This window comes from Schistocerca piceifrons, chromosome 2, assembly GCF_021461385.2.
Source record: "Schistocerca piceifrons isolate TAMUIC-IGC-003096 chromosome 2, iqSchPice1.1, whole genome shotgun sequence".
NCBI classification, from domain to species: domain Eukaryota; kingdom Metazoa; phylum Arthropoda; class Insecta; order Orthoptera; family Acrididae; genus Schistocerca; species Schistocerca piceifrons.
This window is the reverse complement of record NC_060139.1, coordinates 21,007,572-21,031,500: the sequence shown is the minus strand read 5'-3', so window position 1 is coordinate 21,031,500 and position 23,929 is coordinate 21,007,572. Positions and strand designations below refer to the sequence as shown.

General features: G+C 43.5%; 1 protein-coding gene across 3 annotated transcripts in view; it reads left to right on the top strand.

Annotated features, from left to right (window-relative positions):
* The window catches only part of LOC124775813 (E3 ubiquitin-protein ligase RBBP6), a 421,473-nt gene that overhangs the window by 131,572 nt on the left and 265,972 nt on the right, over positions 1–23,929 (top strand). For all 3 annotated transcript variants that reach the window (XM_047250645.1, XM_047250646.1, XM_047250643.1), the window contains exons 7-9: positions 16,127–16,241; positions 16,324–16,448; positions 23,444–23,610. In XM_047250645.1, coding sequence (XP_047106601.1) covers positions 16,127–16,241; positions 16,324–16,448; positions 23,444–23,610 — 407 coding nt within the window. The remainder of the gene's footprint in view (positions 1–16,126; positions 16,242–16,323; positions 16,449–23,443; positions 23,611–23,929) is intronic.

Below are 23,929 nucleotides of genomic sequence, written 5' to 3'. Positions count from 1 at the left end.
CATTATATAATTCATAATTTAATTTCCTCTTGCAGCCAGTCAGTTTTCTTCACTGCTCCAAGAATTTGTCCCAAGATTTACTTTTAAGTGTGCCCAGTTGCTTTTCATCAAATTCCATTAATGTCTAGATTTCTGCACCATATGTTAGCACCAGCCTCACCACTATTTTATACATCATAACTTAAGTTTTCCTGAACAGCAACTTAGATTTCAGATGCCTTCTGAGGCCATGGTAATACTTGTTGGCAGACGTACTTGTTTTAGGATCCCAGAGATGAACATTGTGTGTACAGTTTATTGCTGATCCAAGGTAAGTGAAACTATGCGTGACACTAAACTTATATGAACCAATTTCATAGGTGCAACCTGATTGTTTGTTTATTTTCCTTCCTATAATCAAAATAAATAAGCATAGTTTTTCTTTGTTATAGGCATATACTTGGTTCAGTTATTTATATAACAAATATTATTTTATGAAAGCAAATGAGACTAAATTACAGTAGTTCAAAAGCAAACTACCCTTTGCATGTTGCAAATTAAGTTTTTCATTTATCTTGTGCACTCAGACTCATTTTGCCTTAGTAACAAGGCGTCTACAGTGGGTGTCAGTTCAGTGCCAAATTCATTGTTTGTAAGCCAAACAGCTTTCTCTCAGGTGACAAACTGGTTGAAAGTTTGCACTTTTTCATTTGGTCACTATTTTCAACATATAGTTATCATTTTCATTGTCACAGTTAAATTACTGTACATTGAAAACAGTGACACCAGTTTGTCACCTTATAAAAAGCTGTTTGGCTTAAAAATGATCCCCCCAGGGGCTCAGCATTCATTTGCTGAGTACGGGCTTGGCGACCCCGGGGTCCTGAGCTGGGGACTGGTCAGCGCCGCCAGTCTCCTGTCACTGTAACCCCCGGACATGCTTCAGCGACCACCGCATGGCGTGGCGGTGGAATGTTGTGTGCTGCGGGGAATGGTAATCTTGGCTTGACCGCCTGGATTGCGAGGAAGGTAAACCTCTATAAAAACCCCTCAATCTTACGGTGTGCTGCGCGCCTATAAGATACATGGCTGTTGGGGGGGAACAGTCGCAAGCGGGCAACCTCTGGGGCACCTGCCGCGCCCCAGTTGTATAATGCTTACCTAGGCACGCGGGGCTCTGTCTAGGTGGACTTCTAGTTCCCTAGCTGCTCGTGGGACCGAGATGGAACCCTCGAACTTTTATTCTTCTCCTGCCAGTGGAAAGGGTGGACCGCTGGTGGGTTCTAACACCCAAGCCAACAAGAGGGCTCGTGTAGCCAGTCCTCCTGATTCAGGTAATAGTAACATATTATTTTATGAAAGCAAATGAGACTAAATTACAGTAGTTCAAAAGCAAACTACCCTTTGCATGTTGCAAATTAAGTTTTTCATTTATCTTGTGCACTCAGACTCATTTTGCCTTAGTAACAAGGCGTCTACAGTGGGTGTCAGTTCAGTGCCAAATTCATTGTTTTTAAGCCAAACAGCTTTCTCTCAGGTGACAAACTGGTTGAAAGTTTGCACTTTTTCATTTGGTCACTATTTTCAACATATAGTTATCATTTTCATTGTCACAGTTAAATTACTGTACATTGAAAACAGTGACACCAGTTTGTCACCTTATAAAAAGCTGTTTGGCTTAAAAATGATCCCCCCAGGGGCTCAGCATTCATTTGCTGAGTACGGGCTTGGCGACCCCGGGGTCCTGAGCTGGGGACTGGTCAGCGCCGCCAGTCTCCTGTCACTGTAACCCCCGGACATGCTTCAGCGACCACCGCATGGCGCGGCGGTGGAATGTTGTGTGCTGCGGGGAATGGTAATCTTGGCTTGACCGCCTGGATTGCGAGGAAGGTAAACCTCTATAAAAACCCCTCAATCTTACGGTGTGCTGCGCGCCTATAAGATACATGGCTGTTGGGGGGGAACAGTCGCAAGCGGGCAACCTCTGGGGCACCTGCCGCGCCCCAGTTGTATAATGCTTACCTAGGCACGCGGGGCTCTGTCTAGGTGGACTTCTAGTTCCCTAGCTGCTCGTGGGACCGAGATGGAACCCTCGAACTTTTATTCTTCTCCTGCCAGCGGAAAGGGTGGACCGCTGGTGGGTTCTAACACCCAAGCCAACAAGAGGGCTCGTGTAGCCAGTCCTCCTGATTCAGGTAATAGTAACAGAACGCATGCTGCTTCGCAGGATGTGTTTTTCATAATTAAAAGAAAAGATGGGAGTTTCGAAAAAGTTTCGCCATTTTATATACAGAAGGGCTTAGAAGGTATTGCTGGCACATTAAAATCTGTAAAGCGCTTGCGAAATGGCACCTTGTTGGTTGAAACATCTAGCTTCCAGCAAGTCCAGAACCTTCAGAAGGCACAATTTCTTGGGGAGTTTGCGATAGAGACTGAATTTCACAACACCTTGAACTACAGCAAGGGTGTTGTGACTTGCAGAGATCTCGTTGACATTCCCCAAGACGAACTGAAGGCTGAATGGTCCCGGGAAGGAATTGTCGACGTGCAACACATTATGAAACAGGTGGATGGTGCTCTCATAAAGACTGACTCATTTATCCTTACATTTAACACCACCAAATTGCCAGAGCATGTGAAGGCAGGTTTCCTACGTCTCAGTGTACGGCCTTATTACCCCAACCCCATGCGGTGTTTTAAATGCCAACACTTTGGACACACTACTCTCGGCTGTAGAGGGAAAGCCACTTGCGGGAATTGTGGTAAAGCCGCCCATGAGGGAGTTGGTTGCTCCTCTCCTCCCAAGTGTGTCAACTGCTCTGGGGATCACCCTGTGTGGAGTAGGGAATGCAGAGTTTTCCTTGAGGAACGGAAGGTCCAGGAACTAAACACTACAAAACGCATCCCGTATGGTGAGGCGAAGAAAATCTACAAGTCCATGCAGCCGCCCATGTTCGCTGCTTCCTTTTCTTCCGTTCTCAAACAACCAGTCTTGAAAACCGATGCCGCTACACAAACAGAGGTTGCTACTGTCAGCACTAGCACCTGCGCTTGTCAATGTACGTGTGCTGCTGCCGTTCCTGTGAAGCCTGCTGCCTCCCCCCGGCCTTCTGACCAGGCTGTGGTAGCTGACATCATGGAACTTCCTGCCCCTTCCCGGGTCCAGTCTTGTGCACTGCCCAGCGCTGCTACACCCCCTACTGCTTCTGAGGTTTTGGCTCCAATGCCACCTCAGGCCAGAACATCGAAGCCAAAGACAAAGGTGAAGACTCGCCCACTAAAGGAGACTGCAGTTACACAGTCTCCTGATGTGGATGTCATTCTCCCTGACGTATCTCTCGACTCCTCTTCTGAGGCGATGGAGGTTGATGTCAGACTGGGGCAATCATCTCGCCCCAAAACTGAGCCTCCACCTGTTGTTGGCACTCCTCCCCAACAGAAAGTGAGAATGAAGGTACTACCACCCTGATAGATGGCTCCCATTATACAGTGGAACATGAATGGATTCTGGGCACATGTGGAGGAACTGAACCTCCTAGCACGGCAACGCCCCCTGTGCTTGTGTTTACAGGAAACACATTTAAAACCATCTGATGCTCCTGTACTAAGGGGCTATACGTCATATCGCAAAGATGACCTGACTGGAGAAAAGGCCAAAGGCGGAGTCGCTGTGTTTGTCAATAATGACCACCACTCCTCTGCTCTCCCCCTGGATACTGACCTGCAAGTAGTTGCAGTTGAAATTCATTCACCTCGGAGGCTTACCTTTTGCTCCCTTTATTTACCACCTCTGGATGCAATGACCTTAGACGCTCTCACAGATCTTATCGACCAACTCCCTCGCCCATTTCTCCTCCTGGGAGACTTCAATGCCCATCATGTCCTGTGGGGCTCCACTTCTCTTTGCGCTCGAGGTCGAATTTTGGAGAGCCTCCTAACATCTCAAGTGTTGTGCATCCTCAACACAGGTACTCCGACTCATTTCTCTACTGCTACAGGGTCATTCTCAGCCATTGACCTATCTTTCTGCTCTCCAACCCTCACCGACTCTGTTCACTGGGAGGTCATTGACGACCTTCATTCCAGCGATCACTTCCCTATTCGCATTCATCTCCTGGATGGTGTATCGCTGGAGCAGTGGCCACCATCGTGGATGATTGACAGGGCTAACTGGCCACTGTTCACTCGGTTGGCTGTCTTTGACCGCCACAATAACGTACAGGAATGGGTGGATCACATCACGCTTGTGGTCCATCATGCTGCTGACCTGCCCATACCACAGTCTTCTGGCACTCTTAAGCGGCGCCTTGTGCCTTGGTGGACAGAAGAGTGCCGTTCAGCCATCTGGGACAGGTGTGCGGCTCTTCGCCGATTTAAATGCCGCCCAACAGCGGTCAATCTTACCGCCTTTCGAATCGCTAGAGCCAGGGCACGCCGAGTCATTAAAGAGAGCAAGGAAAGGTCATGGCAGGAGTTCCTGTACTCCATCAGCCGTTCCACTTGTTCCACAAGAGAATGGGAAGCCATCCTGAGGATTTCCGGTAAACATATCCGTTTACCAATAGCTGCTGTCCTGAACCAGGGATGCCTCCAAACGACACCCAGAGCCATTGCTCAGACGCTGGCAGAGCATTTTGCACAAAGTACTGCCACTGCAAATCAGGATCCAGCGTTTCGTCGCTACGTGCGACTGTCGAAAGAGCGACCTTGGACTTTCGGTCGAACAGTTCTGAGGCCTACAATTCCCCTTTCTCCATGTGGGAACTTGAATCGGCACTTACTGAGACTTCTGACACTGCACCGCATCCGGTACTCCATGCTTCGACATCTGCCAGTGGCGTCAAAGGAAATCCTCCTCGAATGTTTTAATCTCATATGGCAGACAGGAGTGTTCCCCACCTCGTGGAGGGAGGCAATTCTCATCCCTCTCCTCAAACCAGGAAAGGACCGCGCATGTCCCGGTAGTTATCGTAGTATCGCCTTGACAAGCTGTGTCGGAAAGACCCTGGAACGGATGGTTAACCGGCGTCTGGTCTGGCTGTTAGAGACCAGACAGCTCCTTAGCCGCTTTCAATGTGGATTCCGAAAATTTCGGTCCACGGTTGACAACCTGACCCTCCTAGAGGCGGCTATTCAGCAGGCTTTTCTCCGTCAGCATCACTGTATCGGTATCTTCTTTGATATCAGTAAGGCATATGATACTACTTGGAGACACTGTATTCTTGCACAAATGCATCAATGGGGCTTTCGTGGCCACCTCCCGATTTTCATTCAGTCTTTCCTGTCTCAGCGGTTTTTTCGGACCCGCGTTGGTAACACACTGTCTGATCGCTTTGAGCAAGCGTTACCCTCTTTGCCATAGCCATCAACAGTATAATATCTACAGTGAGGAGTCCAGTACAGTGCTCCTTATTTGTGGCCGACTTTGCTGTTTTCTGTTCCTCCTCCAGTGTTGCAACCGTGAGCCGTCAGTTGCAGCTAACAGTGCGGCGGTTAGAGGAGTGGGCTGCAAAGACGGGTTTTCGGTTTTCTGCCGAAAAGTGTGTTTGTGTTTATTTTAATCGTTCTCGTCATCTTTTTACTTTGCCTGCCTTGCATATGGGGGATACTGTCCTACATTTTAGAGACACAGTGCGGTTTCTGGGCCTAATTTTTGACTCCAGGTTGTCATGGCTGCCACACCTACGTGACTTGAAAGCCAGAACGCTAAAGGCACTGAACATCCTCAAGTGCCTCAGCCACAGGTCTTGGGGTGCGGACAGGGCGCGTCTCCTACAGTTTTATGGAGCTTTTGTGCGTTCACGGCTGGACTAAGGGTGCACAGTATATGGGTCAGTGAGGCCATCTTATCTGCTGATCCTTGACGCTGTTCACCATGCTGGGATCCGACTGGCCACAGGTGCTTATTGGACCAGTCCCGTACCCAGCCTCTGTGCTGAGTCTGGCGAACCGCCACTTACCATCCGCCGACAGCTCCTGCTGGTGCCCCAGGCTTGTAAGTTTCTTGCAGCTCCCAGATCGCCTGCTCACCATCTTGTTGCCCACCCACCTCTGGACCGCCTTTTTTCCCGTCGTCCCCGGGCTACGTTGCCATTTGGGATCCGTGTGCAACGTGTACTAGAGTCCCTCGGTGTGGAGTCTGTACAACCCCAAATCCAAGGTTTTAACCGCCTGCCACCCTGGTTACTGAAGAGGCCCAGAGTGATTTTAGATTTATTGCAGTACAAGAGAGATTGCACTCCTGCCACCGTTTTTAATGCAGCATTTTCTGCCATTTTATCTGAGCACCACGACTATGTAGCTGTTTTTACGGATGGGTCGAAACAAGGGGATTCTGTTGGTTGCTCAGTTGTTTTTCCATATCGTGTCCTCAAGGTCCGACTGCCTCAGGCTTTTACTGTCTTTGATGCAGAATTGTTTGCGATCTTGCGGGCACTGGAGCACACGAGACATTCTTCCTCTCCTAAATTTCTTTTCTGTTCCGATTCACTCAGTGCCCTTCACTCATTGCAACGTTTGTATCCGGCAGACAAAATTGTCCAGACCATCCAGGATGCCCTCCTCCGACTACAGCGACTGGGGAAGGTTGTAGCTTTCTGCTGGGTTCCGGGGCATGTCGGCATTGCTGGGAATGTAAGGGCAGATCTCGCAGCCAAGGAGGCGTCTCGCCCCACAAGTATCTCAGTGTGCTATCCCCTTGCATGCACTCACCTCGCTGTTGAGCTCACGGGTCATTTGTCGGTGGGAGGATGAGTGGCTGGGAGTGACTGACAATAAGCTCCGTATAGTCAAGCCCACAACACGTGTGTGGTGTACTTCCTTTCAGCCCCATCGACGGGACGAGGTTCTCCTCACTCGGCTTCGAATAGGCCACAGCCCTGTGACGCATGGCTTCCTGCTCCGGCGAGAGGACCCTCCAATGTGTGGTGCTTGTGGCGTCCAGGTCACTGTACGCCACGTTTTATTGGATTGCGGTTTATTTTCTGACCAGCGGGTCAGGGCTGACTTGCCAGCGGACCTGCCATCTCTTTTAGGCAACACTCGGACGAATGTGGTTAAAGTTTTAAAGTTCTGTGCCCTGTCAAATGTTTTTACAAAGATTTTAGGGAGAGGATTTTAATTTGCTCACTGTGTGACAAGCCCACTCATGTTTTATGTAAGTGGCCAGCCAATAACAATTTCCTGTGACATGCTTGTTGCTATGTTTGCCCTTTCCTTAGGTTTTACTTTCTTACGTAGCATTTTCCTTCTTTTCCTGCTTTCTTTGAGTGTGTGCTTTAGTTTTCTTAGGTCTGTCCACATTCGTTCCTTTTAATGTGTGTCAGGGCACTGATGACCTCGATGTTGAGCGCCCATAAGCCCCAACACACCACCACCATTAAAAATGATGATTGAGACACTGATCTTATACCCACTGAAGATGCCTTGTAACTAAGGTGAAACTCGTCTAGGTGCACAAGATAAATGAAAAACTTAATGAGCAACCACGGTAATATATATGCAGCTGATGCAAAAATGGCCACCACAAGAAACTTATTAAATGAGAATGTGTAACAAAATTCCCTGAAACACAGTTTTCTCCTGTGTTCACAAGAACAGGAAAACCAAGCTTGTATTCTCTATTAACAAGTTACTTTTGCACACTTAACTGCACACTCTCAGATACTGAAAATTGTGAGACACTGAAGTTTCATGCAGTTGCTTTAAATTAGTTTTCAACAGGACAAAGGATCTTTGTAAATTTGTGGACTGTAGGACAAGAGACTCTCAAACAAATTCATCTAAATTTAAGTAATCATACCTGGTGGTTTACAGATAATTGTATAATGCACACACGTTCTTTCAGCTGACGTCAGGACCATGATGGTATCCCTGTCTCTCCATTACTTTCTTTGTCATTTCCCATTTCTTTCTCTGAAAAATGAATAAACATCACTTTTTACTGAAAGAGACGCTGAGCTTAGACACATAGGTGGCAGTTAGTTTTTCCATTACAGATTCTTGGCGCACAGTTTTTTCACAAGACACACAATTCTGCATATTTTACCAATACCAACATTTTTACTTGTCTTTAGGTAACAATCCTCTACTGTTTAGTAAAAATTTATTGTAATGTTTACTTACATGATAAAAATTAATAATTGTAAGTTAAGGCCGACTTTGTTGGCTGATCTTGAGCATAACTGTTAGTGTAACAATTATTCATAGTTTCCTTAAAGATGGTAATGAGTTAATAGCTCTACTCATATGGTGAATCCTCAACTCTTCAAACAGGTGTTTGTATGAACTTATTACTTTTGTTTTCCTGCAGTTGAATGTTATAACCATATTTTTTACAGTTCACCTGCATCTACATACGTACTCAACAAGTATGGTGGAAGGTATCTTGTATCACTACTAGTCATTTCATTTCCTGTTCCACTTGCAAATACAGCAAGGGAAAAACTACTGTCTGTTTGCCTCCGTATGAGCCCCAATTTTTCAGTTACCTTATATTCATGAAACTTCCTGGCAGATTAAAACTGTGTGCTGGACTGAGACTCGAACTCGGGACCTTTGCCTTCCGCGGGCAAGTGCTCTACCAACTGAGCTATCCAAGCATGACTCACGCCCTGTCCTCACAGCTTTACTTCTGCCAGTATCTTGTCTCCTACCTTCCAAACTTTACAGAAGCTCTCCTGCGAACCTTGCAGAACTAGCACTCCTGAAAGAAAGGATATTGCAGAGACATGGCTTAGCCACAGCCTAGGGGATGTTTCCAGAATGAGATTTTCACTCTGCAGCGGAGTGTACACTTCCTGGTAGATTAAAACTGTGCCGGACCGAGACTCGAACTTGGGACCTTTGCCTTTCACGGGCCAGTGCCCTACCAATATCCTTTCTTTCAGGAGTGCTAGTTCTTCAAGGTTCGCAGGAGAGCTTCTGTAAAGTTTGGAGGGTAGAGGATGAGATACTGGCAGAAGTAAAGCTGTGAGGACAGGCCGTGAGTCGTGCTTGGGTAGCTCAGTGGGTAGAGCACTTGCCCACGAAAGTCAAAGGTCCCGAGTTCGAGTCTCAGTCCGGCACACAGTTTTAATCTGCCAGGAAGTTTCATATCAGTGCACACTTCGCTGCAGAGTGAAAATCTCATTCTGGACTATGTAATATGCTTAAAATGTAATACCTAAACCAATATTGAGAATATAATAAAGAAATTGGATTAATTACTTTTCCACACATCCTCGTATTTTCACACTTTAAATAAAATTAATATTTTTATGATTGGTACAAGTTCATTATTTATAGGCCAATTGTAAACATTCCTGAGGTTTTCTTTTGCTTTCTCTATGGAATTCTGTAATGAAGATGTTGCTGAGATTTCCAAAAAGAATTTTTTCAGTATTATTTGGTGGAGAATACTAAGGGTCGTAAGATATACTACATTTACAAACTCGTTTATTAATATATTTTGGTCCTGATAGATGTTTTATTGAAACTTTATTTGGGGCGTTCACTACCTTCATCTTCTGTATACTGTTTTCCAAATATAATAGAAACCATTTCTTTGCTGCTACTCTCATTTCTAATTATTGAAGCATTCGTTTGAATTTTAGGGTCAGCATTGTCCAAAAATATATCTGTTACACTGTTACCATTGTCTTGTGTATGGAGTACCACTTCAGTTAACTTCTCTATGACACATGCAGTACTGTATACTTCTGGTACAACAGAAACCAAATTGTACTTCACTATGGAGCTTATATTTTTTCAGGTAAATCATTAGTTCGTCTTTCCCAACTGATGCTATGGTTTTTGAATATGGTCGTAGTAAAGATAAAGACCTTTAATTTTCTATGTTGCTGTATATTAACTTTCTTTTGTAGATCTATTTTTCTGCCATCAGTTTCATTGTTGGGTTATTGGGTATCGTCACTGTTTTAACTTTTCTGGAGTACTAGAAAAATAATCAACACATAATTTTCTATTACTTTTGGTTTGTTTATTGGTCTGTCTCTGACCCTTAGCTGTTTGTTTTTTCTGTTCCCTGTTTTATATTCATCCAGCTTGTTTTACTTTTCGTTTCAACATTAAATAATATTTTTGGGAAGATGTCCTTGCAGCAAGCAATACCATCCCGTAGATCTTCTTGTGATCATCATAAGTTTAGGAATTGTGGCTCACTATAGCTCTTTATTAGGGAACTGAGATATTTAAGGGTCTGAGAGCATTTTCTAATACCTGTTGTTATTTACTTGTTTTTACTGATCATTTCTACTGATGTGAAACAGATTAAAGTTCAGGATGGAATACCAATATTACGAAAAGGATGGATTGCAACTCATCGTATAGAGGAGGCATTAATTCACAGACATGTGCAACAAAATGTCTAGTGTACATTATAGCTTTCAGCCAAAAAGCCTTCTTCCAAAATAGAAAATACATACACATTCACGCAAGCACAGCTCACACACGCGTCACCCCTGTTTGTGGCCGGACTGTGAACACCAACAGTACCTGATGTGAGAAGCAGTTGGGGTGATAGGGATGAGGATGTAGTATGAGGAAGGGAGAGAGGAAGTCAACAGGGTGGGTTGGGAGAAAGTGTAGTGCTGTTTGTGGGACATTGTGGGAGCAGGATTGTGCTGTGTGGTGAAGTTTGGAGGTTGGGGAGGTGAAAAGGAGAGATGTAGAGAAGGGGAAAGAGAAGGGGAAAAAGATCAGTGGGTGGTTTGGTGATATAGAAGTCTGTGTAGTGCTGGATTGGGAGAGTGAAGGGGGTAGACGGGTGGAGGACAGGAGAAGGGAACGTAGCATATACTTGGATATACTTCAGGGAGAGTTCCCACCTGCACATTTCAGAAAAGCAGGTGTTGTTAGGAAGAATCTAAATGGCACAGGCTGTGAAGCGGTCACCAAAGTGAAGCACATTGTTTTGGGCAGTATGTTTAACAACTGTGTGGTCCAGATGTGTCTTCTTCAGAGTTCATGCGAACAGATAGCTTGTTAGTTGCAATGCCCATGTGGTTGCAGTTTAGTTCATAGATCACATGGCTACTTTCACAGGTAGCCCTATCTTTGATGGGATGGAAGATGCATGTGACTGGACTGGATTAGGTAGTGGTTGGAGGATATGGAGGAAAGGTCTTGCATCTAGGTCCATTGCAGGATGTGAGACGTGAGGCAAGAGGCTGGGGTCAGAGGCAAAGTAGAGATGGACGAGGATATTGCTTAAGTTAAATAAAATACCACTGTGGGAGTTGTGGGAAGGATAGTGGGTAGGCGGGCTAATCATCATTTTGGTTTCTGACATAGATACTGATTTAAGAGAGAATTACTCCTTGTCACCAAATGGTATGTGTAGGAGGCGGTCGTTGACTGGAGATATAAGGCATGGGAGGCAAGGTGTGGAAAGTAATTTCAATGTTTGGAGGCCTCAGTGAGACCCTTGGTGTATTTGGAAAGGAACTGTGTGTCACTAAAGAAGCACAGGTGGATAGTCTTGATGGAAGGGACTTCTTGATATGGAGTGGGTGCCAGATTTTGGGAGTGGAGGTATTGGTGGTGGTTGGTAGGTTTGATTGTGGACTGAAGTACAAATCCTTGGGGCACTGGGAAAAGTAGTGTTCAATAGGGATAGGCCAATGGCATTTGGGATGTTAGTTTAAAGGGAGGTAGTATAAACAGTGATAAAGAAGGTGCCATGTGATAAAGGAACAGAAACAATGGTGAGTGGGCGGAGGAAATGGTTGGTGTCTTTTAAGTCGGAGGGTCGGCTTTGGATAATTGGCTAAAGGTGTTGGTACACGAGAGCAGAGATTCACTCAGTGAGGCACAGCAACCAGTCACAATGATATGTCATAGCTGGCTGGGTTTGCAGACTTGAGGAAGCATTTCGAAGGTAAGAATGCAGGTAATGGTGGGGATGGGGAGAGATAGGATCGGTTGAGAGGTTCTGGGATGAGCATAAGGATTTTAGGAGGAATTGGAGAACTTATTCAATTTCTTTAACAGGTACACTGTGACAGGGTTTGTAAGAATCTGAATCTGACAGCTGGCAGAGTGCTTCCCTTTGTGAGACTCCACCATTGTACTTTTGAACTGCTGGGATTGCATGATGGAGATGTGTCAGATTTATTCACCTACAAACTCTGCTACTGTGACCCCATTCCAGAAATCCAACTGGATCCTTCCCAATAACACCAGCTTTTCTGAATTGCACAGGTGGGGCCTCTCCTGCTGTACATCCTATGTTCATGTAACCCCCATGACCTCAACCTTCACTAGTCCCTGTCTTCCACCTACCCGTCCCCTTTCCTGCCCCACTGCCCCACTCCAGCACTACACGGACTTCTATTTCACCAATGCACGCACTAGTCTTCTGACCGTGTTCCCACCGTGTCCCTGCACTCGCTCACAAGCAGCACTACACTCCCCCCCCCCCCTCCCCCCACCATGTTACCCCTCCCCCTCCCCACTCAATATCTCCTCTTTACTCCCATTACCCCCATCAGATTCGAGGTGTGTGTGTGTGTGTGTGTGTGTGTGTGTGTGTGTGTGTGTGTCCTCTTGGCTGAAAGCTTAAATGTTCCTTTGTGCCTGTCTGTGACTCAACATCTCATCTATATGGTGAGTAGCAATCTGTCTTTCCATAATATTGTTATTTCTGTTCATATGGGTACTTACGGAAATCTGTGCTGCAAATTCAGTTTAAATAATGTAGAGAATGTTCTATCTACATTGTTTTTTCAGTACATGTTCTTCCTGGTACTGTCAGACCTAATTTCAATGGAAATTGCTGTGCAAATTTGCAATATAAGCTTTATTGTGCTTTATAGATTGAAAAATTAGGCCTGTGTTACATTTAACAGAAATTTGGTTATCACAAGCTACTTAAACATACTGGATAATGTTAAAGCATCAGTTACATGACAAGAATAGACACCAACACAGGTATTCACCACCAAATCAGCTCAGATCAAGCACTACAAACTATTGATAGCTTCTGTTTGCATATGACAAAATACCTGTACATTTCAGTTAGCTGCCATCTTGTGAAAGACTGCGATGATTTTTTTGTTTCTTATGAACCTACTGTAATTTACAAATAGTGTTCCAAACATTTACACTGCTGCGTTTAAGACCTTCACAGTTACATGCTTATCTCTCATTTGTGTTGTACTGGCTGCTAATTTTGATGCCAGAAAGAAGTTTTATTAATCAAAATCATGTTCCATTGTCAATGTTATGATGTTACCTTGATCCCCTTCTTTTTGTCGCTACGTTGGAGGGCCAGCCTTTCAGTTTTTTTTTTTTTTTTTTTTTTTTTTTTTTTTTTTTTTTTTTTTTTTTTTTTTTTTTTTTTAAAAAAAACTCATTGATTACTTTCAGGGCACTGTCTTGTTACTATTATAGGGGGTAAAACACTGATTTGGTAACTGTATGCTGTGGCTTAATAATTGAGTTGCTGGTTATCAGAGAATAGTTTCTCGTGTTTTATTTTTCAGTATAGTTTATAAAGCACTAGCAGTCTGCTACAGTTTCACATGGGTAGCACTAAATATCTACAATCTGGTAGCTTTCTTGGCTTACTGTTTTTTTTTTTTTTTTTTTTTTAAACTGTTCGGTAGGTAGAGTTATGGTTAAAATTCAGAGGACAATATTAGATAACTGAATATCATCAATTTCACGCAACTTACTGCAACCTGTCTATCAATGGGAGTTGGGTTTAAAGGTGCCAAGGCTGCTCATTAGTCGGTGGGGCAGCCACCAGCTGACTTTGTGCTCTATACTGGCTATGAGAGCTGGTTGTTTGCAGGCAGTCGCTGCTGTGCCCTGCTCCTGCCCCCACAGGCAGTGCAGTAACTCACAGCTCCAATCATTTCCATGAGATGTCACTCCAAACACCAGTGAAAGATAGAACAGATAACATTTGTTCCTCCTAAAAACTTGCTGACTCCAGTGGGAGTGAGGTGCAAGTATAAAAACCCCTGGAGGAGTTGCTCAGATCAGCCTTCACATTCGGGCGGATAAAGGTGGCTGAGGACTTGAATTTATAATAAATATGAAAGGAGAATATCTGTATAACTTCTGATAATAGTAATTTCATGTGGCTCAATGGCTTGATGCAAGTCTTTCAATTGGATGTCACTTTGGTGACTTGTGTGTGTCTAACCAGTTAACCAACCAGGGAAAAGTGGTTTGCAATTTAATGTGGAATCCAAAGTTATCCAAATGTGTAAAGGGGCACTTTTAATGTGGATTCCTAACCACGTTTCATTTCTGTTGAGTCTAGACATCATTGAGAAGTGAATGCTAGGTTAAAAGGCATCCTGGAACCTTTTGGTTTCTAGGCATGTGCTTCAATGCTAGATCACCATACCTGACGCTGATTCTGATAAAGCTTCGCTGCTCTCTGGAGTTATGGTGGCTGTACTATTAGGTGTCAATGTATTTGTTTTCACAGTAGTGGAAGTCTTCAATTCATCCACTTTTCACAACGTATTTGTAAGTTATGTGCATAAGACGTCCCTGTGAATCAGTCTATCTATTAAAACCAGATGAAAATCTGTACAGGGGTTCATGAGATCAGTCAGAACATAAAAATAGAAAGTGCGGATGGGACATCAAAAAGATACTGTATCAATTACATCTATAACAGATTTTTTTTTACCGACAAGTGTAATAATTGTGTTGTGTTTAAGGATTTTGAATTTTCTGCACTTACTCAACATTCAGTTATTATTGTATTATTTGCTTGGTACTTATAGTCTCTCCCTCTCTTTCTTCGTCAAGGTATATCATATACCTAATTCTAGGTACTGGAAGACATAGCAGTTTTGAGACACTGTACTGTAAGGAATGGCTGAACTTGGCAGTATAAATGTATTTCCAACATGTTTTGAAATTTAAAAAAAAAATAGTATGTAGACTGTAAACTTCAAAATGTGAGGCAGTTGTCTGTTGAAGATCACTACTTATTGTTACAGCTACCATTGTCTATATTCTGAAGCACCAAAGAAAATGGCACAAGCATGCGTACTCAAATATAGTGATATGTAAGAACAGGTAGAATACGATGCTGCGGTCAGCAATGCCTATATAAGACGATAAGTGTTTGGCATAGTTATTAGATCAGTTACTGCTGCTGCAATGGCAGGTTATCAAGATTTAAGTGAGTTTAAACGTGGGGTTATAGTCGGCGCACAAGCGATGGGACACAGCATCTCTGAAGTAGCGATGAAGTGGGGATTTTCCCATATGACCATTTTACAAGTGTACCATAAACACCAGGAATCAGGTAAAACATCAAATCTCTGACATCGCTGTGGCTGGAAGGAGATCATGCAAGAATGGGACCAATGATGACTGAAGAGAATCATGCAACATGACAGAAGTGCAACCTTTCTGCAATTTGCTTCAGATTTCAGTGCTGGGCCATCAAGTGTCAGCTTGCAAACCATTCAGCAAACCATCACTGATATGCGCTTTCGGAACCGAGGGCCCACTCCTGTACCCTTGATGACTGCACGACACAAAACTTTATGCCTCGCCTGGGCCCATCAACACAGACTGTTATAAATGGAAACATGTTGCTTGGCCAGATGGGTCTAGCTTCAAATTATATTGAGTGGATGGACGTAGACAACCTCAATGAATCCATGGCCCCTGCATGTCAGCAGGGGACTGTTCAAGCTGGTGGAGGCTATATAATGGTGTGGATGCTTGATACGGGACCCCTGAAACGTGTAGATACGATTCTGACAGGTGACACATACTTAAGCATCCTATCTGATCACCTGCGTGCATTCATGTGCATTGTGCATTACAACGGACTTGGGCAATTCTAGCAGGACCTTGTGACACCTCACATCTCCAGGATTGCCACAGAGTAGCTCCAGGAATGCTCTTCTGATTTGCTGGCCTCCAAACATGAACATGATTGAGCACATCTGGGATGGGTCCTACACAATATTAGGCAGGTGTACCAATTTCTTTGGCTCTTCAGTGTATTATATCCTCAAAGATTATTGCTAACTCTATTTGAAATTGAAAATATGTGCTGGTTTCTTTCTTTTTTTATCTAGTCCTGTAATTGTATTTTCTTTCTCCAGTTCTAGTTTAAAGCCATTTGCATTGATGATTCTTACTGTTTATTGCTTTATTTTAGCTACATGAAAATTCGCGGTGCAAATCAGATGGGGGAAGTTCCTTCAAATTATCGTTGTTACAAATGTCATCAGCCTGGGCACTGGATAAAGAACTGTCCTTTAGGCACAAACTTGGTAATTTTGGTTAATCATTCTTCAGATTTGGTGGTACTGTTTTTTCTTGAAGTTCAGGATGTAACTACTATTTTTGTTCCAGGAACCAATTGAAATAAAAAAGAGTACTGGCATTCCTCGTAGTTTTATGGTTCCAGTTGAGGGACCAAGCGTACCTGGGGCCATGATGACACCAACAGGACATTTTGCTGTACCAGCAATAGATCAGTGAGTGCTCATCTAAACTGTATAAAATTTTGTTTGTGTTGAGACATTAATCCCAGCAGTTGGTTTAGTTGAAGTTACATGCATTTATCTTTTCTGTTGCGTAGACACACATAACAACATAGAGATATAACTAGCTTTTAGGCTACCAGTTTAAGGTAAGAATACCTTGTCAGCAAGCAATGAATGTTATCCTTTTAGAAAATCCATTGGTATTCTCTTCCCCTTTTAAAAAATAAAATCCCAATAGATGAAAATCCAGAAGAGCCTTTGTATGGAAAACTACTTTTCAACTGAAAACCAATCGTAACATAGGTCTACAAAATTTCTGTGTTAATGATGTTTTCTTTGTTTCTTTTTTGAACCCAAAGTATTTTTACCAACATATGACCAGTTTCTATGCCTTAGGCACAATCTTCTTTGTCATGCATACCTTATCAGTGTGAAGTGCATTATCATGAGACTTCAGACTGCTGCTTTTGAAACTGATGTTTACATTGACATGTATGTTGATAAAAAAAAGTTGCGGATGAGATGCAAAATATTTGATACTGATAAAAAGTAATATGATTGCAAGACCTCAGTTCTGATGTCACCATTTCATTTTATTGTTGTGTAGTTCACATTTTTTGGCTATAGTTAATGGAGGTTACCACTCATCCCACTGATATTAAGGTCATTAAGGATGGAACATGAAAACCTGGGGTCCGAGTAAGCAGAGAAGGTTATTATTTAAAGCCCAGTTGTTTCAGATACGAATGCACTGCGCCACCAAGTTTTATTTACCAGTTGAGTTGCTGTTTTCTTTCTCGTTTCTGAGTGAGTGGCACTTTTCCAGAAAATCATAAAAGTATGAAGCATAATTACTGGCCAGTATGTACTCACAGGAGCAATGAAAGTACTGTGATGTACTCACATAAACATACATTCAGTGTCCTAACTTTTGGAACTATCAGTTTTTTAAGTGTGTGTGTGTGTGTGTGTGTGTGTGTGTGTGTGTGTGTGTGTGTGTGTGTGTGCGTGTGTGTCTGGAGTACTGACATTTCTGAAGGTAAGTACTTCCCAGCATTTCTGCCTCGTGTTTATATTGAATACATATTCAGGCTGTTTCAAGTGCAGTTTTATACTTGACATTAAAAGTGAAGTTCACTCAAGAAAACTGTAAAATGGAGATGGAATGCTGGCCAGTACTTACCTTCAGGAAATGGAAGTATTAATACTGGCAACATGCACAGGTAAAAATACATGACACTACCCTAGAATTGATTGGGGAAGGTAAAAAAGGGTTTAAACTTTAAAAGATGAAAAAATGGAGTGGTACATCTGAAAAGAAGAAAAAGATCGTGATGGTGATCTCGAGTCAGATATGGCGAAATGGTGAAGGAACTGTCTTTTCTTGTAAAGTGGGCACAAAATAACTTCTCTTGTACCTGCTCAGATTGCACACTACGCTAGGGGGCAGGAGTAGTGGTGGGGGTTCCATTGTGAGCAGCCACAGCATAGTAGGGGTGTACAATTTGACAGCTGAAGCCTGCTCACAAATGGAACAGCTATTGAGTGTGCAAACAATTGCATTACCAGATTGTGCCAGTGTGACCAATAATTCAGTGAGTCAGTTCAGTGAGTCAGTAGTTTCTGTTAGGTGTACCAAAGTGAAAACTGGTGCATAAACAACTGATAGAACTGCTTCTGATGGATGGAGTGCACAGCTTGGATGGCGAGAGCAGCCCCTTCAGAACAAAGGGAGTGAACACATCTATTGCTGAACAATTATGCAGAAGTGGCTGCTTTCACTCGTAGGGGTTTCATTTGATGTGGCTGTAGTTCTACGTCTCTCTTCTGAGTTTAAAAAACAAATGAGAAGCAGGTTAAGGAATTAAACTTTCTGGCAGATTAAAACTATGTGCCTGACGAGGATTCACACTTGGAACCTTGCTTTTTGCGGGCAATGCTCTTACCGGTATAGTTAGCCAAGCAGACTTGGCCTCACAGCTTTACTTCTGCCAGTACCTCTCAGCAGTGTTTAACCTGGATAGATTATTTGGTAATAGAATTACCACCAAAAGGGAAGGATTAGAGTTTGAGTAATGTTGTGATCATTTGTCCTATCCTGTTAGGAAATTTCAGATCCGAAGACACTCTGCTGTGGAGTGGAAGATTATTTAGGGTAAGGAATCAGTGGAGAAATTAACAAATGCTACAAGTACTCAGAGTAATTGCCAGAATCCCTTGTTATTCCAGTTTTGTTGTTTTATACATGCTTTTGATTTAGCATTGTCTGTTGAAGATCATTATGATATATAAACTGTTTCTGGAACACTTAAAGGAATGTCATGTTGTTTGTTAACTGACAATGAAGGTCTTCCCCAGAAGGCACTTGTAAAATAATCCAGTCTTGTCCATATAATAGTTCTAGAGCAGGAGCGGCCAAGATTTTGGCTCAGTCTCACTACACGTTACCCCCACTGCCATGCCACACTGAGTGTGAGAGAGGGAGGGGAACTGTGCCACATTTCAATGGCAATCCAGTCACAGTGCATGCTGCTTGGTTTTATATTTCACATTTCTAAACACCATAGATCACAAACAAAACAAAGTTTCATTATTATTTAATTATTTTTGGTGTGTGAAAGAGATAATATAATTTTTATCTGGTACAAACTGTCAGCAAATGGACAGATGCAGACCATTTCACAGAGTTTCACGCTCAAGTTGCCATGTAATCATGACTTATTTAGTTTCTACTACTACCACTCCTCAGCTTTGCAGCTCTTGAAGGGCCTTGACCTGCATCACAATATCCTGCCATTCTATCCGATCCATGGCTTTCCGTCTCCATCCTCTGACACCCAGCTTTTTCATGTCTTCTTCAACTCCATCCACCCACCTCTTTCTGGGACGTCCCCTTTGCCGTCTGCATCCAGCCTTGCCATAAAAAATCGTCTTACATGCTCCGTCTTCTTCTTTTCTGACCACGTGCCCTGCCCACCACAGTCTTCTTATTTTAATGGTATTGACAATGTCAGGTTCTTCAAAAAGGCGTTGTAGTCATGCATTCGTACGAATGCGCCAAACTTCTTGGTCATATATTGGGCCATATATTTTACGTAGCACCTTTCTCTCCCATATGCTAAGGATCCTTTCCTCATTTACAGTCATGATTTTGGCACCATATGTAACAAATGGTCTTATAATTGTTTTGTAAATGAGGATTTTGGATTTTCGTGATAGAAGCGAACTCCTAAGCGTGGGTAACGCGGCAAAATAGCATCTGTTACCTGCTGATAGTCTGGCTTTCACCTCGCTGCCAGTGTCATTTGTCTCAGTGATAGTCGACCCAAGGTACTTGAAGTCTCTCACCCTTTCAAACTCCCTGTTGGCTATCCTGAGATTTGGTAGGTTTTGTTGGTTGGTCATTGCCATATATTATTTAGTTTCACACTCATAAAAAGGTCTCTCACACAAATACACTCCTGGAAATGGAAAAAAGAACACATTGACACCGGTGTGTCAGACCCACCATACTTGCTCCGGACACTGCGAGAGGGCTGTACAAGCAATGATCACACGCACGGCACAGCGGACACACCAGGAACCGCGGTGTTGGCCGTCGAATGGCGCTAGCTGCGCAGCATTTGTGCACCGCCGCCGTCAGTGTCAGCCAGTTTGCCGTGGCATACGGAGCTCCATCACAGTCTTTAACACTGGTAGCATGCCGCGACAGCGTGGACGTGAACCGTATGTGCAGTTGACGGACTTTGGGTGAGGGCGTATAGTGGGCATGCGGGAGGCCGGGTGGACGTACCGCCGAATTGCTCAACACGTGGGGCGTGAGGTCTCCACAGTACATCGATGTTGTCGCCAGTGGTCGGCGGAAGGTGCACGTGCCCGTCGACCTGGGACCGGACCGCAGCGACGCATGGATGCACGCCAAGACCGTAGGATCCTACGCAGTGCCGTAAGGGACCGCACCGCCACTTCCCAGCAAATTAGGGACACTGTTGTCCTGGGGTATCGGCGAGGACCATTCGCAACCGTCTCCATGAAGCTGGGCTACGGTCCCGCACACCGTTAGGCCGTCTTCTGCTCACGCCCCAACATCGTGCAGCCCGCCTCCAGTGGTGTCGCGACAGGCGTGAATGGAGGGACGAATGGAGACGTGTCGTCTTCAGCGATGAGAGTCGCTTCTGCCTTGGTGCCAATGATGGTCGTATGCGTGTTTGGCGCCGTGCAGGTGAGCGCCACAATCAGGACTGCATACGACCGAGGCACACAGGGCCAACACCCGGCATCATGGTGTGGGGAGCGATCTCCTACACTGGCCGTACACCACTGGTGATCGTCGAGGGGACACTGAATAGTGCACGGTACATCCAAACCGTCATCGAACCCATCGTTCTACCATTCCTAGACCGGCAAGGGAACTTGCTGTTCCAACAGGACAATGCACGTCTGCATGTATCCCGTGCCACCCAACGTGCTCTAGAAGTCAACTACCCTGGCCAGCAAGATCTCCGGATCTGTCCCCCATTGAGCATGTTTGGGACTGGATGAAGCGTCGTCTCATGCGGTCTGCACGTCCAGCACGAACGCTGGTCCAACTGAGGCGCCAGGTGGAAATGGCATGGCAAGCCGTTCCACAGGACTACATCCAGCATCTCTACGATCGTCTCCATGGGAGAACAGCAGCATGCATTGCTGCGAAAGGTGGATATACACTGTACTAGTGCCGACATTGTGCATGCTCTGTTGCCTGTCTCTATGTGCCTGTGGTTCTGTCAGTGTGATCATGTGATGTATCTGACCCCAGGAATGTGTCAATAAAGTTTCCCCTTCCTGGGACAATGAATTCACGGTGTTCTTATTTCAATTTCCAGGAGTGTATGTTGGCCAAAATATTGTAGCACTTTTGTAACCTCATTATGGAAACTTTGAAACTATACCTAAAGAAAGCAGTGTTGACGTCCAGGACAGTTTTAATGTGAAAAGATTTGTCATTAACACTGGAATCACTATTCATGTCAATAAGTTAAATCTGCGCTTGCACAGGTGCACTTTCAGCTGAAACGGCAAATGATCTCGAAAACAGCTTTGGGGGAACAGATGTAAGATTCACAGTGTCCACAAAATATTTATAAAACTATCCTTGTAGGTCTTCCAAGGCCACATGGAATTCCTTAAACCTCGGGTTTTCTTAAATGCAGTGAACTCATGGACTGTCTGTGTCAGTATGTGTCCCTTCTATAACGTGATTTTCTTTTTAAAAGCATCTCCATCAAATCAGCGATAAGTTGCCTTGCACTATGGACAGTGTAAAGTCAGGTATGCTTAAAAAGCGAATTCTGCACATACATTCTGTATGTTATACTTTTTGTTCTTGCACTCCATTTTCCTTTCACAAATTCAACACTAGCGAGTTATAAATTGAAAAATTGTTCCAGCCCAGATCATGTCAGATATGATCTGGTGTTCCAGGGATGCCTCTTCACTTACCCAACGTACTTTTCAATGATATATGAATTCGCCATACTCTAGTTCCATTGAAAACCATTGCAACTGAGAATGGAATCATGTGCAAGACTTCAGAAATTTTACTATTCGTATCATCAATTTCTTCACCAGCTCAGGTCTGCAAATTTAACACAAAGTGCTTTTTGATGTACAGTGGATCCCATCTGTCGATCTTTGTAATTTTTTGCTGCTTCATTGTCAACTAAATCTTTCCTTTCTGCATGATACTGGAATTTTGTTTCATAGCAAATATGCAGTAGCTGTCACACATAGGAGAATTGAGAATTCTCATCCCTCTCTTTTATCATTCCCATTTGTTCATATCATGAACAAGTAGCTAAGGTTATACAGTGATGACATCACAATTCTGCTGAACTAATAGTTGTGCTGACCGAAAACTGGTGCATCGGAGTACTAAATGAAATATTGCACTGTACCAAGTACTTCTGAGGAGGACTGTGCAGAGCCGAGTGCCTGGCCAGGCCTTGGCCTGCCTGCAGCCAGCACACATTGCATATGTGCACTTTGGGTCACTGTGGCCGGCCTTGTTCTAGAGTATATCCTTTTGAAAGAACTGGCAGTTCATATAGTTCACAAATTTCGAACTGCAGATTTGCTCTACTTGGCCACTTGCTTAATGTTTAAGGTCATATCATTTTTTTGTCCAGTAATGTACCAGTGCCAGCTCTCAAGTATTGAGGTAAAGGTTATGAGCTTTTCTTTCTATGGTAGTTCATTTGAAGGACTATTATGAGTGTTCGTTTCACCAGTTGTGCGAGACTCTTCCCAATGTTAGAAATTTAACAACCTGTTTTTTCTTAGTATTTCTTTATACCACAGAGCTTAGAGCTTTTATGGAAAGTGGAATTTTTGTGTTTTATGATCATACAGAAGGTGAACTGAAGTAAGCCCAACTTAGACCCTCACTTTGTAACTGCATCCCCTCAAAGGTAAATTTGAAGTTTGTCACCTAACAAATGACACTTAAATCATTTGGTTAGACATTCTGAGAACACAGTACACCTTTCTCGGCAGTTGAACCTTGTAACTAATTCATCATTGTTTCCTTGACCATAGACAACACTGTGCAAAGAAACAATGATGACATGACCTATCAAAACATCCATTATTTATTGCATCTCCCAAGAAGTGCAAATAATCAAACATTTTAACCAATCAAACACTTATAATTTATCCAAATGTGGAAGTTTGTAGAATATTCCTATATTTATACATATTTATAATCCAGAATAAAATGATATAAGTAAATTGTGTTCGCCAGTGTTTCCTAGAAGTCACTTTCTATTACGAGGTAGTGTCATTTATAGAAATCGTGGACATGAAAAAGAGGAGATGTTACTGGGTGAAATTGGTGGGACCTGGTGATCAATCTCTCTATTGTTTTCTCAGTTGTCTGGGTCCAGCGTTATTTTCTGTATTAATGTTCTCCTATGTCAACATTATTAATAATGTTATTTTCATTGCAGTCAGGCGTACAAGGAAGGGAAGAAAGAGAAGCCACCATTTCAGCATGAACCAGAACCTATTATTCAGAAACCAGAAATACCAGAAGATTTACAATGCTCTGTTTGTAAAGATTTGCTAACAGATGCTGTCATGATACCATGCTGTGGCAATTCATTTTGTGATGAATGTGAGTGTATTAACTTCTATCTTTTTTGGCTGGTATAATTAGTAGCATTACTCAATGTGTTTCTTCTGAACTTGTAACTTGTAGAAATTTTGGTTTGAGGATAGAGTAAATTTATTCATCATACTGACACACTCGATTGATTGGAGTGGGACCAGTGGATGTGCAGACTGCGCAGTTGCATTTGTCATTCTGAGTATGATTCTCTCTCTCTCTCTCTCTCTCTCTCTCTCTCTCTCTCTCTCTCTCACACACACACACACACACACACACACACACACACACACACACACACAGGCAGCAAATGACAATATATTCCAAG